The sequence below is a fragment of the Struthio camelus genome, chromosome 1, assembly GCF_040807025.1.
Source record: "Struthio camelus isolate bStrCam1 chromosome 1, bStrCam1.hap1, whole genome shotgun sequence".
In the NCBI taxonomy this organism is placed as follows: domain Eukaryota; kingdom Metazoa; phylum Chordata; class Aves; order Struthioniformes; family Struthionidae; genus Struthio; species Struthio camelus.
In genome coordinates, this window is record NC_090942.1 from 157,452,095 (window position 1) to 157,464,887 (window position 12,793).

The 12,793-nt window shown below is 55.8% G+C and overlaps 1 protein-coding gene across 1 annotated transcript; it reads left to right on the plus strand.

Moving 5' to 3' along the window:
- The first annotated feature begins 6,151 nt into the window (after nucleotides 1-6,151).
- LOC138064440 (uncharacterized) lies at nucleotides 6,152-12,470 on the plus strand. Its single transcript, XM_068927015.1, has 13 exons — nucleotides 6,152-6,283; nucleotides 7,014-7,085; nucleotides 7,518-7,589; nucleotides 7,682-7,720; nucleotides 8,477-8,548; nucleotides 8,738-8,809; nucleotides 9,220-9,291; nucleotides 9,725-9,796; nucleotides 10,005-10,076; nucleotides 10,584-10,655; nucleotides 11,130-11,201; nucleotides 11,733-11,880; nucleotides 12,091-12,470. Exons 1-13 carry the CDS (start codon nucleotides 6,166-6,168, stop codon nucleotides 12,446-12,448), a joined length of 1,311 nt encoding a protein of 436 aa, XP_068783116.1. The 5' UTR covers nucleotides 6,152-6,165; the 3' UTR covers nucleotides 12,449-12,470.
- Nucleotides 12,471-12,793: the final 323 nt, after the last annotated feature.

The window sequence follows — 12,793 nt, forward strand, 5'->3', positions numbered from 1 at the left end:
CTTGGCAGTTTTGGTCCTTTCCGTCTGGGTGTAGCGCACAGCGCTTGTGGCAGGGTTGGATGTGGGAGAGGAGCTGTCGGAGAGTGGCACTGCATCAAGGGATGCCCTCGGTCCCGGCATCAGTGTAGTTTCCCAGCTCAGGCTGTCCTGAACGACAAATGAACTCAAAGGCCCGGATCCTATGCGCTCTTTTTAAAGTGAGCCCAAGTTGACTCCGACCTTTCCAGAGGAGCACGGTAAAACAGTGGCCGACTCTGAAAACTCTTTTCACCCCTGTTGCCAGCTTCCAAGAGAGGGAAAGGAATGAAGTCCCTAGGAGGATCCAGTATGAATGCCATGTCAAGGTGCAGCCCTGCCACCTGCAGTGTCCCTGGGGAAGCTCACACCGCCATGAGAAACCTGGTGAGGGAAGGGCATAGGACAGGAAAGGCAAGCGGTGAGATTTTAGGATGTTTGCAGGTGACCCAGCAACCCTTTGCCTCTGGCATAGGAAGAACCAGCTCCTCCACCTTCCCCGCATGTTCCTCAAGTCCTGCACGATTCGCTCTCCGCGCGGCACTAAGGGGCAGGCATTCAAGCGGCAGGCTCCTCTCACAAGGGTCAGCCAGCTCGGGACAAGGAAAACCACTCCCACAAGTGGCACGTCTCACAGGAAGATGTTCAGGCCCTGGGTCTCAAAGCACAACCCTCCCAAACATTCGGGATCGTTCCCCCGCCGGGCCCGAGGTGACAGGCAGGGAATGTTGCGGTGGCTCGTCAGAGGAACGAGAGGCAAGGCGAGGAAGGAGCTCAGCGTTAGGACACTTGTTGTCAAGGACAACAAGAAAGGCTTCTTCAAATGCATCAATAGCAAAAGGAAAGCTAGGGAAAAATTGGGCGCCCTGCTGAATGGGGCGGGTGCCCTGGTGACAAAGGATAGAGAGAAGGCAGAGTTACTGAATGCCTTCTTTGCATCAGCCTTTACTGCTAAGGCCAGCCCTCAGGAATGCCAGACCCTGGAGACAAGAGAGGAAGGCTGGAGAAAGGAGGACTTTCCCTTGGTTGAGGAGGATCGGGTTAGAGATCATTTGTCCAAACTTGACATCCACAAATCCATGGGCCCCGATGGGATGCACCCACGAGTGCTGAGGGAGCTGGCGGATGTTATCGCTAGGCCACTCCTCATCATCTTGGAAAGGTCCCGGAGCACAGGAGAGGTGCCTGAGGACTGGAAGAAAGCCAGTGTCACGCCAGTCTTCAAAAAGGGCAGGGAGGAGGAGCCAGGAAACTGCAGACCTGTCAGCCTCACCTCCATCCCAGGAAAGGTGGTGGAACAGCTCCTCCTGGAGGTCCTCACTAAGCATATGGAGGACGAGACGATGATCAGGAGTAGTCAGCATGGATTCATCAAAGGGGAATCACGCTTGACCAATCTGATAGCCTTCTAGGAGGGAATGACTGGCTGGGCAGATGAGGGCAGAGCAGTGGATGTTGTCTGCCTGGACTTCAGCAAGGCTTTTGACGCTGTCCCTGGAAGGGACTCCAGAGGTCCCTTCCACCCTTTATCCTCATAGATAAAGTCAGGAAGTGTGAGTTGGATGAGTGGACGGTGAGGTGGATTGATGGCAGAGCAACTGGCTGGATGGCAGAGCTCAGAGGGTCATGGTCAGTGGCGCAGTCTAGTTGGAGGCCTGTAGCTAGCGGTGTCCCCCAGGGGTCAGTCCTGGGTCCAGTCTTGTTCAATGTATTCCTCAACGACCTGGATGAAGGGACAGAGCGCACCCTCAGCAAGTTTGCTGAGGATACTAAACTGGGAGGAGTGGCTGACACACCAGGGGGCTGTGCTGCCAGTCAGAGGGACCTGGACAGGCTGGAGAGTTGGAGGGCTACAAAGATGATTAGGGGACTGGAGCATCTCTCGTATGAAGAAAGGCTGAGACAGCTGGGCCTGTTCAGCCTGGAGACGAGAAGGCTGAGGGGGGATCTCATCAATGTATACAAATATCTACAGGGAGGGTGTTAAGAGGATGGGACCAGGCTCTTCTCCGTGCTGCTCAGCGACAGGGCAAGAGGCAATGGACACAAATTGAAATACAGGAAGTTCCATCTGAACCTGAGGAGAAACTTCTTTCCTGGGAGGGTGTCTGAGCACTGGCACAGGTTGCCCAGAGAGGTTGTGGAGTCTCCTTTGCTGGAGATATTCAGAAGCCCGCCTAGATGTGATCCTGTGCAATGTGCTCTAGACCACCTTGCTCGGGCAGGGCAGTTGGACTAGATGATCTCCAGAGGTCCCTTCCACCCTTGGCCATTATGTGATTCTGTGACACGTTCCCAGGCCTCCCCAATCACATAAGCCAAGGCCTATTTCTGCCCCGGACTCCTGGAGAGACAAGGGAAAAGCCCACCTCCTCGCGGGCTGCTCTGAGAAACGCCCCGCGTGCCACCGTTTCTCAAGCAGAGGCTCTAACACACAAACTCCCACCTCCAGGCAACCTAGAGAGCGTGGCCAGGGGAAGGGCAACTTGCAATGCCTCGCACATGCCAGTGCCCGTGGTTTTCGGACTTCAAAGCTGCACTATTGCCCCACCAGGAACTGAGGAGCAAAAGCAAGCCTCACGCCCAGCCCTGGGCTCCCCAGCGAAACAGCAAGTAGCACGCAGCACTCCCTCTTCGCTTCTGGGGCCTTGCAGAGGCACCTTGCGTTATTTCAGCCGGAGGAGGAGGTATGGATCAGCACAAGTAGCTGCATAAGCCTTAGCTAACACAGAGCATGTCCTAGATGAAGGGCCTCAGCCACCACCAGCCCCTTACATCTTTAGTGTAATTCCTGCTGCGATCCCCCCAAATCGCAGCAGCACCTACACACTTTAAGGACTGCCTTGGGCCTCCAGGCAGACGGGCCCATGTGGCCAGAGCACACTGTTCGGTGCTAATGGGAAAGCGGCAGCGTGCCCCTGCCTCTTCAGGGAACGGCAGCTGCAGTCTCCAAGCCTCCAAAATAAGCATGCGTTCAGCCGTGACCTGGGGCTGCGCGATCACGCAGCCAGCACCTCCAGGCCTCGTTAGCCCCTGAAAGAGGCTAGCCCTTTGGCCTGGCGAGTGTGCTGTGCTCAGGGGCACCGCCAGGAGAAGAGCCTGGAAGTCGGGTTGTCTGGGCACTGCTGGATTTGTTTTGGCCCCAAAGGTAACAAAACCTTCAGCTGGAACTGTTCGTTTGACTTCTGCTCGTGCTTTCGGCCCAACAAACGGCTTATGCTAGGGCCTGATGTACATTTGGAGCAGTGCCGTTAGGCTAGAGCGAGAGCAAAAGATTGATTTACGCAGTACCTAGTCCTGTAAACTGGAGAGATGCAAACGAACTCAGGCACAGAACGAGCTGTGATGAGCTTGTCGGCCAGGGGTGACGTCTGTGCAGTGTTTCTGGCAGGTGGATTCTCTAGGGACACATGGCATCACATAACAGCTCCCTCAGGCAACAGGCCCAAAGGCTCCCTCTGGAGCTGTCTTTTTCTAAACGGAATTGCGGAGGGGAGGTAAAGTCACAAGCACATATTGCCAGCAAGACCGAGAACTGCTGGACGATTGCCTGAATGAGAAAGAAAAACCCAAGAGATACCTGAGAACACGTCCGATGTGTTTCACACGGGGATGCGAGGTGCTACATAAGCCTGGCCAAGAGGCAGTGAGAACACACGAAAAGGCAAGCACAAGCACTTATGCCTACATGTTAGCAACAGAGTTACACTGTAGTCTGGCTTTTTGCAAAAACTCAGAAGCTTCATTATGCCTTTCAACTGCTACCATACACACTTCAGTGTCTCCAGCAGAGCCAGCTCAGCCTTTCAAGCAGAGCAGCCCCCTTGCCTGGCCAACACTCTCCGGCCTGTCCCAGGGCTCCCGCGCTGGGGGCTGCAGGGCAACTGCCCCGGCACCACTGCCCCGGCCCTCCCAGGCCAGCCCCACAAGACTTGGGAGACCACGCAGGCCCCGAGCCATGCAAACAGCCCACCTGGAAGGCCCCGAGCCATGCAAACAGCACACCTGGAGCCAGAGAGGCGCTTCCTGGGACAGGGAAATGACAGTAAAGTACATGCCATTTCCCAGAAACAGCAAGGAAACCTAGTCACTCGGTGAAGTCCCACAGACCAGCCCTGGCAATCGGAGCAGACTCAACAAGAGCCTGTCTCCCAGCGACCTCCAGAGGCAAAGGAGCGAGCAAAGTACCTCAGAGCAGAGGTACAGAGTGCAGCCTTTGACTCTGCACAGGAGGAGGCAACAAGCTCCTAGAAGACACAAGTACTGGGCCAGCGGCTGCATGTCCAGCCTTTCTTCCACAGCCACCTCCTTGCCATGGGATTCGCTGTTTTTCAACGCAGAACTGCCTCAGCCCTGACAGCTTGGTCACTGGCACTTCTCAGACTTCGCAGGGAGCCTGATATTGCAGGTCAGCCACGGAACAAGGGGCAGCCTTGAGAGGAGGAACGTGGGTGCCAGGGATGGGCCAGCCGGAGAGAAAAGCAGGTCCTGCTCTCGGTTGCGTGCTGGAGGAGGTCCTGCACGGAGGGCTCCCGGTAGCCTAAACAAAGAAGCCTTTCCTACGCACTTGTTGGCTTTGCTCTTGGCACGTGCTCCCCTCCCCCAGGATAACGCAATTTCTGGAAGTGCATTCAGGCTTCAGGAGGATGTGAAATTCCTGAAGAGCTGCAGCTCTCTACCACTAATGTGGACCCGAGGAGAGAGGTGATGGCAAACGTGGTGCTGCCTTGCTTATGAAAAAGAGCATGGTGCTGTTCTCTGCCAACACGTGCGCGCTCTTCTTCCTGACCTGTGGAGCAGAGGCAACGTTGCCGATTCCGACCTTGCGTTCAGCAGGAGCCACGGTCCAAGGGTAGCAGGAGTTGGCAGCACCGTAGCGGTGCAGGAAAGCTCTGCTGCAACTCACTGACGGGGCAGCTTCTCTTGCAAGAACTGTGGTGAGCAACGTGAGCGCTGCAGAGAGCCCGAGCTGCCAGACCCTCGACTGAGAATAGGTTTGGCAGACTGCGAGGCAGCCCTCCTGCACACCACCACTCGAAAGGAGCTGTGCAAAGCAGCACTCCCCAACTGCAACAACTGGCAAGCAAGAAACGTGGGTGTGTTCCCAGGCACTTGAAAGCAAGTGCTCAAACCTTCCCGTTTCTACCAGCCTGAAACCAATACCACGCTAGGGAAACAGTGCGGCGCTAGGTTTCCCGAGGAGCAGAGTCTCACGTAGGTCTCGCAGCAGAATTAATTCTTTCTTTAAATGACGGTGCAGCAAAGTAACAGCTGGAGCTGGGTGCCTCTGGGGAGGGACTCCGGACAAAGACATTTGGGGGTAATGAGACTCCTTACAGTCTCTTCCAGTCGTCTTTATCGAGTCAGCGGTCTCTGTCCCTTGGGTTCTGCATCTTATGCAAAGGTCAACCGTTACTTTAAGCACTAGTGCTAAGCTGGGCTAGAGGTAAGTTAGCCGCCTTTTCTGACGTCCCACGTGTCCCCCAAGAAGGAGCAGTGTGTAGAGAACGGAGGGTCACTTCCCGAGCTCTTGAGGAAGCCGGGAGGGAACTGTTTCTCCCAGGTCCCCCCCAGCTCTGAAGCACCAGGTTTGTCCAACCTCAGAAGGCAGCAGGATATTTGCCTAATTCCTGCAGGTCTTTGCCAGAACAAGAAGGAAAAGGGATGTGTGAGTGTGTAACTCTGCGTAAGGATACATGCCAGCTAATAAAGTGAGCGCTGCAGGCAGGCGTGTTTGGTGTGTTGAAAGAGAGGGAAAGAAAGAGGGAGAGGCGGGAGCGGCGGGCAGAGAGGCGGGCTGGGAGCGCGGGGCGGCGGGGGCCGCCGCGGAGGGAGCGCGGGGCGCGGCGGGGGGGCGCGGCCCCCTGGGCCCCCGCGGAGGCGCGCGGAGGGCGGCCGTGAGCTCACAGAGAGCCCCGCGGTGCGTCGCGCTGCGTCGCGCTGCGCTGCGCTGCGCTGGGTCGGGTTGTGTTGGTTTGTGTTGCGGCGGGTGTGTTGGTCTGCGTGGTGGTGTGCTGAGTTGCTGGGGTTGTGTTGTGGTGCGCGCTGTGCTGTGGGGCTGTGTGCGCGGCGCGGCGCGGGCCCGGCAGCGGCGCTCGGCGCGCGTGGGCTCGAGGGCGCCGGCGGGGGCGGCTGGTGGCGGCGGGCAGCATGGTGCGAGCGCGGGCGGCGGCGGCGGCCGGGCGCCGCCTCCTGGTGCTCGTGGCCCTGCTGGCGGCCCTGCGCGCCCGGGAGAGCCGCGCTGCTCGGCGGGCAGCGCCGCGCGCAGGTAGGGCGGGCGGCGGCGGAGGCGGCGGCGGGGCGGCGGGGGCCGGGGGGCGGGAGGCGCCTGCGGGCTGCGGCCGGGGCGGCAGAGCCGGCGGCAGAGCCGGCGGCAGAGCCGGCAGCGAGCGGGCGGCCAGCGGCAGCGGCCCTGCAGCCGCGCCTGGCGCTGCGTGACGGCCGCTCTTCTGGCCCGCGTGGGCTCCCAGCGCTGCCTGGCGGCGAGGGCGATCCGGCTTCCTGGCCGCACGCCGCCTTGGAGCCTCGGGGAGCGGCTGGCGGTGAGTGGTCGCGGGCTGTCCCCGGGAAGACGAGGAGCACTGCTTCTCTCGCGCTGCTTCTGCCTTTGCCTGGCCGGGGGGCTCTTGCGCCCGCGCAGCGGGAACGAGCCTTCGTGTGCCCCGGAGCGGAGGGTTCCCTGTTCGTAGAGCTCCGGCGTCCTTGGTGCATCCCCCTTGCCCCTGGAGGGGAGGATGCCCCTGTTATTTTGTCCCGGGGGTCCTTTGGGGGGCTGTTGGGTAGCGCCTGGAGGGAGGATTTGGGGAGCTGCCAGGTGCCAGCCAACGAGTTCCCCCAGCCCTCCTGCCGCTGGGGGACTCTCGAGCCACGTGGGTGCCCCCCGTTCCCCTTCCGTTCCCTGCAGTTCCCTTCTGCGGAAGCATGTGGCAGCACATAATGAAAGCGTATAATGATTACATACATACATACATACATACATACATACATAATGATTACAGGTGTTCCTGCAGGCAGTGGCCTTGCAGCTCCTCAGCTGGATCCTGGTTTTGGACCTGTGTGGGATGCCAGTGGTAAGTAGTCAAGAAGCATTCACATCGTGGAACGAGCAGGTTTTTGCAAGGTGTTATTCCTGGGACATTTAACCGAGCGCGTCGTTGGCCAATGCTCAGGCACACAAAGGAGCAGAGTGGAACTCCGAAAGGCTTGAGAGATCTGGGCTGGGTGTTTTGGCTCGCAAAGCGCTGTTGGCCAGTTCCACCGAGCCTGTGCTGCTTGCAGTGCCTGCTGCAAAGCCAGGGGGCAGGATGGGGTGGAGTTTACAGGTTTGGTGAGCGCCAGGGCGTCCTTTCCCCCAGCAGCTCAACATGTGCATGAAGTGAATGAATGGCAGGGAGGGACAGGTGCTAGGGCGTAATTACACGTTCCCATCCCACACGACCATTCAGACCAGAAGGCTGTGCAAATATATACCAAAAGCTGTTGCCATCTGTGTTTGGTTCCAGAAGTGGCCGAAGCTGATGGTTATCCAGCTTCTCATCTGGATCGCATTGTTGAGCCTCGGGGTCTTCCCAGGGGTATGTAGTCAACTCTTACTGACGTGAAAGAAGAAGAACTTCCTTTGTAATATTTTGTTGACGTGAAATGGTACCTACTATGTCCTCTTCAGGTCCTCTAAGGGCTTTTGAGCCGCGGGGGGACGCCAGGGGTAAGTTGTGAGCGCTTCTTTACTTTGAGAGCTGCCAGGTGCCAGGCAAAAGGTCATCTCTGCCCCTCCGCAGCTTTGAGCCTATTGACCTCCATATATGTCCCATGTCACGACATGCCCCCCCCCCCCCACCCGCCACTGACTACCATTGCTTTGTGAAGAAGTTGGTAGCTAAGCTTGTAAGGAAAGCGTGCCACCTATGTGTGGGCTTTCTGCCCTGCCTGTAGGCAATGGTTATCGATTTTCTCGGCCGTATCCTGTTCTCGAGGCTCGGGAGGATCCCCGGGGAAAGTGGTCCAGATTTATGCCCTTCACAGAAGAAGCTATTACATGTCAAAACTTTCCTGGTGTGGAGTGTAACTGAATAAGTCCTTGGCTGATCCTGAGACACACAGAAGAGCAGAGTGGGACTCAGGAGGCGTCCAGAGATCTTCCCCAGGGTGCTTTGGCTGGCAAAGCCCCTGTGCTGCTTCCAAAGCCTGCTGCAAAGCCAGCGAGCTTGCTGGAGTTGAGTTTAGAGCTTGTGTGAACTCCAGTGGGTCCTTTTCCCCGACAGCTCCATTCATGCTTACAGCTATACCCACATGGTGCCTGCGCGTGCACCCAGTACACGTTTGCAAGATGCTCACAAGCAGAAGGGCAAGACCAGTGCCTTAGTGTAATTCTAGGTTCCTCGTCATTCACAAGCACTCACGTCTGAAGAAGGCTGTTGAAGTATACATAACGGGAGCTGTTCCCGTCTGTGTTTGTTTCCAGATGTGGCTGTAGATGGTGGTTATCCAGCTTCTCAGCTGGATCCCAGTTTTGAACCTCAGGGTGATCGCACAGGTACGTCATGAATATTTACTTTCTTTGAGAGCTCCCATGTCACATACAAAGGGTCAGCCAGGTACCTCGCCAGCTTTAGATATGTAGACCTATCTGGGTGTCCCTTTGTCCCTTTCCACGTGCTGCCGTTGACTTGAAAATCTACGTTGCCCGCTAATAGGGACGTTTCTCATGTGTTTTTGATTACAGCTGCTTCCCTGCAGAGAGCTTATCCAGCTTCTCAGCTGGATGCCGTTGTTGAGCCTCGGGGTCATCCCAGGGGTACGTAGTCAAGTTTTTCTTACCTGAAAGAAGAAGAACTTACTTTAGAATATTTTGTTGATGGGAAATTGTTCCTACTACTTCGCCTGGAGGTCATCTAAGGGCTTTTGAGCCGCAGGGGGATGCCCGGGGTAAGTTGTGAGCATTTCTTTACTTTGAGAGCTTTGAGGTGCCAGGCAAAAGATTGTGGGAACTCCAAGGTGTCCTTTCCCCCGGGAACGCCCACGCATGCTTAGATCTACACCCACGTGGTTCTTGTGCACGCACCCAGTACACGTTTGCAGGATGCTCACAAGCAGAAGGGCAAGACCAGTGCCTTAGTGTAATTCTAGGTTCCCGAGCACTCACGTCTGAAGAAGGCTGTTGAAGTATACATAACGGGAGCTGTTCCCGTCTGTGTTTGTTTCCAGATGTGGCTGTAGATGGTGGTTATCCAGCTTCTCAGCTGGATCCCAGTTTTGAACCTCTGAGGGGGGCCACAGGTCAGTAATCAAGATGTATTCTCTTCCTGGAATGAGCGTTTGTTTTAGTGTATTTTATTCCTGGGACATTCAACTGAATAAGTCCTTGGCCAATGCTCAGACACACAAAGGAGCAGAGTGGAACTCCAAAAGGCTTGAGAGATCTGTGCTGGGTGTTTTGGCTCGCAAAGCGCTGTTGGCCAGTTCCACCGAGCCTGTGCTGCTTGCAGTGCCTGCTGCAAAGCCAGGGGGCAGGATGGGGTGGAGTTTACAGGTTTGGTGAGCGCCAGGGCGTCCTTTCCCCCAGCAGCTCAACATGTGCATGAAGTGAATGAATGGCAGGGAGGGACAGGTGCTAGGGTGTAATTACACGTTCCCATCCCACACGACCATTCAGATCAGAAGGCTGTGCAAATATAAACCAAAAGCTGTTGCCATCTGTGTTTGGTTCCAGAAGTGGCCGAAGCTCATGGTTATCCAGCTTCTCATCTGGATCACATTTTTGAGCCTCAGGGTCTTCCCGGAGGTACGTAGTCAACTCGTACTTAGGTAATAACCCCAAATGGTGCAAGTGCATTCACCCAGGAAGCGTTTGCAAGATGCTCACAAGCAGAAGGGCTAGACCAGTGCCTTAGTGTAATTCTATGTTCCCCGTCATTCACGAGCGCTCACATCTGAAGAAGGATACGGAAGTATACATAACGGGAGCTGTTCCCGTCTGTGTTTGGTTCCAGATTTGGCGGTAGGTGATGGAGGTTTCTCTTTTGATCTGGACTCCCGATTTGAGCGTCAGGGACATCCTGGAGGTGAGTAGTCAGCAGATGCTCCTTTGAAAGAATAAGCATGGCTTTCCTCAGTTTGTAGGGCCCTCCTGATGAAGGCAAGGTACACAGCACACATCCCGCGACTGAAGGGCAGAAGAACACCTAGGGGGAGCGCTGGTTCAGGCTTCCACTGGGCGGTGGGCTCCTGTGCAGGAGGAGCGTAAACGATCCCTTTTGTGGTGTGGTGCTGAGGGTTGCCTGTTTGTCAAGCTCTGGCTTCCTTGGTGTATGTTAGAGACCCCCCTGGAAGCGGGCACGGAGGGAGTGTGTGTTTGTGCTGGGGGTGCTTGGGGGGGGCTGTTGGATAGTGCCTGGAGGGAGGATGTGGAGAGCTGCCAGGTGCCAGCCAACAAGTTCCCCCAGCCTGCCCACCGCTGGGAGACTCTCGAGCTACGTGGGTGCCCCCCGTTCCCCTTCCATTCCCTGCAATTCCCTTCTGTGGAAGCATGTGGCAGCACGTAATGAAAACGTGTCTGTGTGTGATTCCAGGCGTTCCTGCAGGCAGTGGCCTTGCAGCTCCTCAGCTGCATCCCGTTTTTGAGCCTCAGGGGCATGCCAGTGGTAAGTAGTCAAGATGTATTCACTTCCTGGAACGAGCAGTATTTTATTCATGGGCCATGCAGCTGAAGTCCTTGGCCGAGGCTCATACCTGCAGAAGAACGGAGTGGCCTTGGGGAGGGCTTCAGAGATCTGCGCTGGGTGCTGTGCGTGGCAAAGCGGTGTTTGTCTGCTGCTCTAACCTTGTGCTTCTTCCAGTGCCTTGCACAAAGGCAGCAGGCTTGCTGGGTTGAGTTTAGAGCTTGTGTGAACTCCAGCGTGTCCTTTCCCCCGGCAGCTCCATTCATGCTTACATGTGCACCCGCGTGGTGCCCGTGCACGCACCCAGGAAGCGTTTGCAAGATGCTCACGAGCAGAAGGGCGAGACCAGTGCCTTAGTGTAATTCTGTGTTCCCTGCCATGCACGAGCACTCACAGCTGGAGAAGGATAGTGAAGTATACATAACGGGAGCTGTTCCCGTCTGTGTTTGGTTCCAGATGTGGCCGTAGATGGTGGCTATGCAGCTTCCCAGCCTGATGCCAGTTTTGAGTCTCTGGGGAATGCCACAGGTGAGTCGTGACTCTTTGTTTCCTGTGTCCGTAGCCAAAGGTCAGGCAGGCCCCTCTGCTGCTGTGCGAATCTAGACCTGTCTAGATCCAGGCAGGACAACATCCCTTTCCACGCAGCAGAGTTCCTTTCCAAACCCGTGTACCGCCACAGGCATTGTAACCTTTTCTCCTCCGTGTGTGATTCCAGATATCCCTGAAGGCCGTGCTTATCTTCATTTCCCTTGGACTTGTTTTAGTAGCTTTTCCATCTTTTGTTGCCCTCCTGGTGAAGCCAGGGTCCCCAGCACACATCTCCCCACTGAAGCCTAGAGGCACAGTTAGGGGTAGTGATGGTTCAGGCTTTCCCTGGCCAGGGGGCTCTTTTGTCCATGAGAAGCGTAAAAGAACGTTGTGGTCCGCCGGTGCCAAGACCCCACAATCAGCGACGGTACCACCATGGAATGTAAGATTTCCTGGGAATCCCAAACCCATAGTGAGATTGTCCAGGAGTGCAGAAGCCAATGACGTATGGAATTGTCTCCTTTCCTCCAGGTTTTGGTGGTGAGAAAGAGGCAAAGGCCGCACATCATAAAGACCTAGAAAAGCACCGCTTGATCTTCACTGCCGCGGTGTCGGCTTTCGTATTGCTTGGGGTAGCATTGAGTTGTGTGTCTACTTCGCTGCTGAGGAGGAGAAAACAGTGAGTTATTCCTTTCCAACGTTGTTGCTCCTTTCTATCTTTTAGCAGTGAAGCAGGTGTAGTGATAGTATCGTGGAGTGCCTGGTTAGCTGTTGAGAGCACTCTGTTGAGATGTCTGCTGCAAGATATTTTTACCTGGGCTCTTCCTTCCTAGCAGTGAGTACTCTTTCCTGAAAGGCACTTTCCTGAAAGGCCTTCTCCTTGTTGCAGAAAACGGGCACTAGCTAATACTGCGGCTGCCTCCAACCCCGAAGAGCCACGACCAGAGGAAGGCAGAGGAAAATCAGGGAGAGAAAGGACAAAGGAGGAGCTGGCCATAAAAAATGAAAATCTCAACAACAGCTGGAGTCCGCTTGCGGTGAACTTTGCAACACAGCTTGCCCAGTTATCTAAGGGCAGGAATGCAAATGGTTCGCTTCAGCCGAGATGCCAGAGCAGCTCAGATGGTGGTTATGGCTCTTGCTCGGCTGGCCGCGTTTCCCTGGACTCACCCCAGGCTCATCACTCCAAGTGTGTGTGTTTTCACTACCAACAGGGATATTGTACTTCGGATGAATATTCCGAATAGAATAATAAAAGTGGTGCGAGTCCTTGGCAGTTTTGGTCCTTTCCGTCTGGGTGTAGCGCACAGCGCTTGTGGCAGGGTTGGATGTGGGAGAGGAGCTGTCGGAGAGTGGCACTGCATCAAGGGATGCCCTCGGTCCCGGCATCAGTGTAGTTTCCCAGCTCAGGCTGTCCTGAACGACAAATGAACTCAAAGGCCCGGATCCTATGCGCTCTTTTTAAAGTGAGCCCAAGTTGACTCCGACCTTTCCAGAGGAGCACGGTAAAACAGTGGCCGACTCTGAAAACTCTTTTCACCCCTGTTGCCAGCTTCCAAGAGAGGGAAAGGAATGAAGTCCCTAGGAGGATC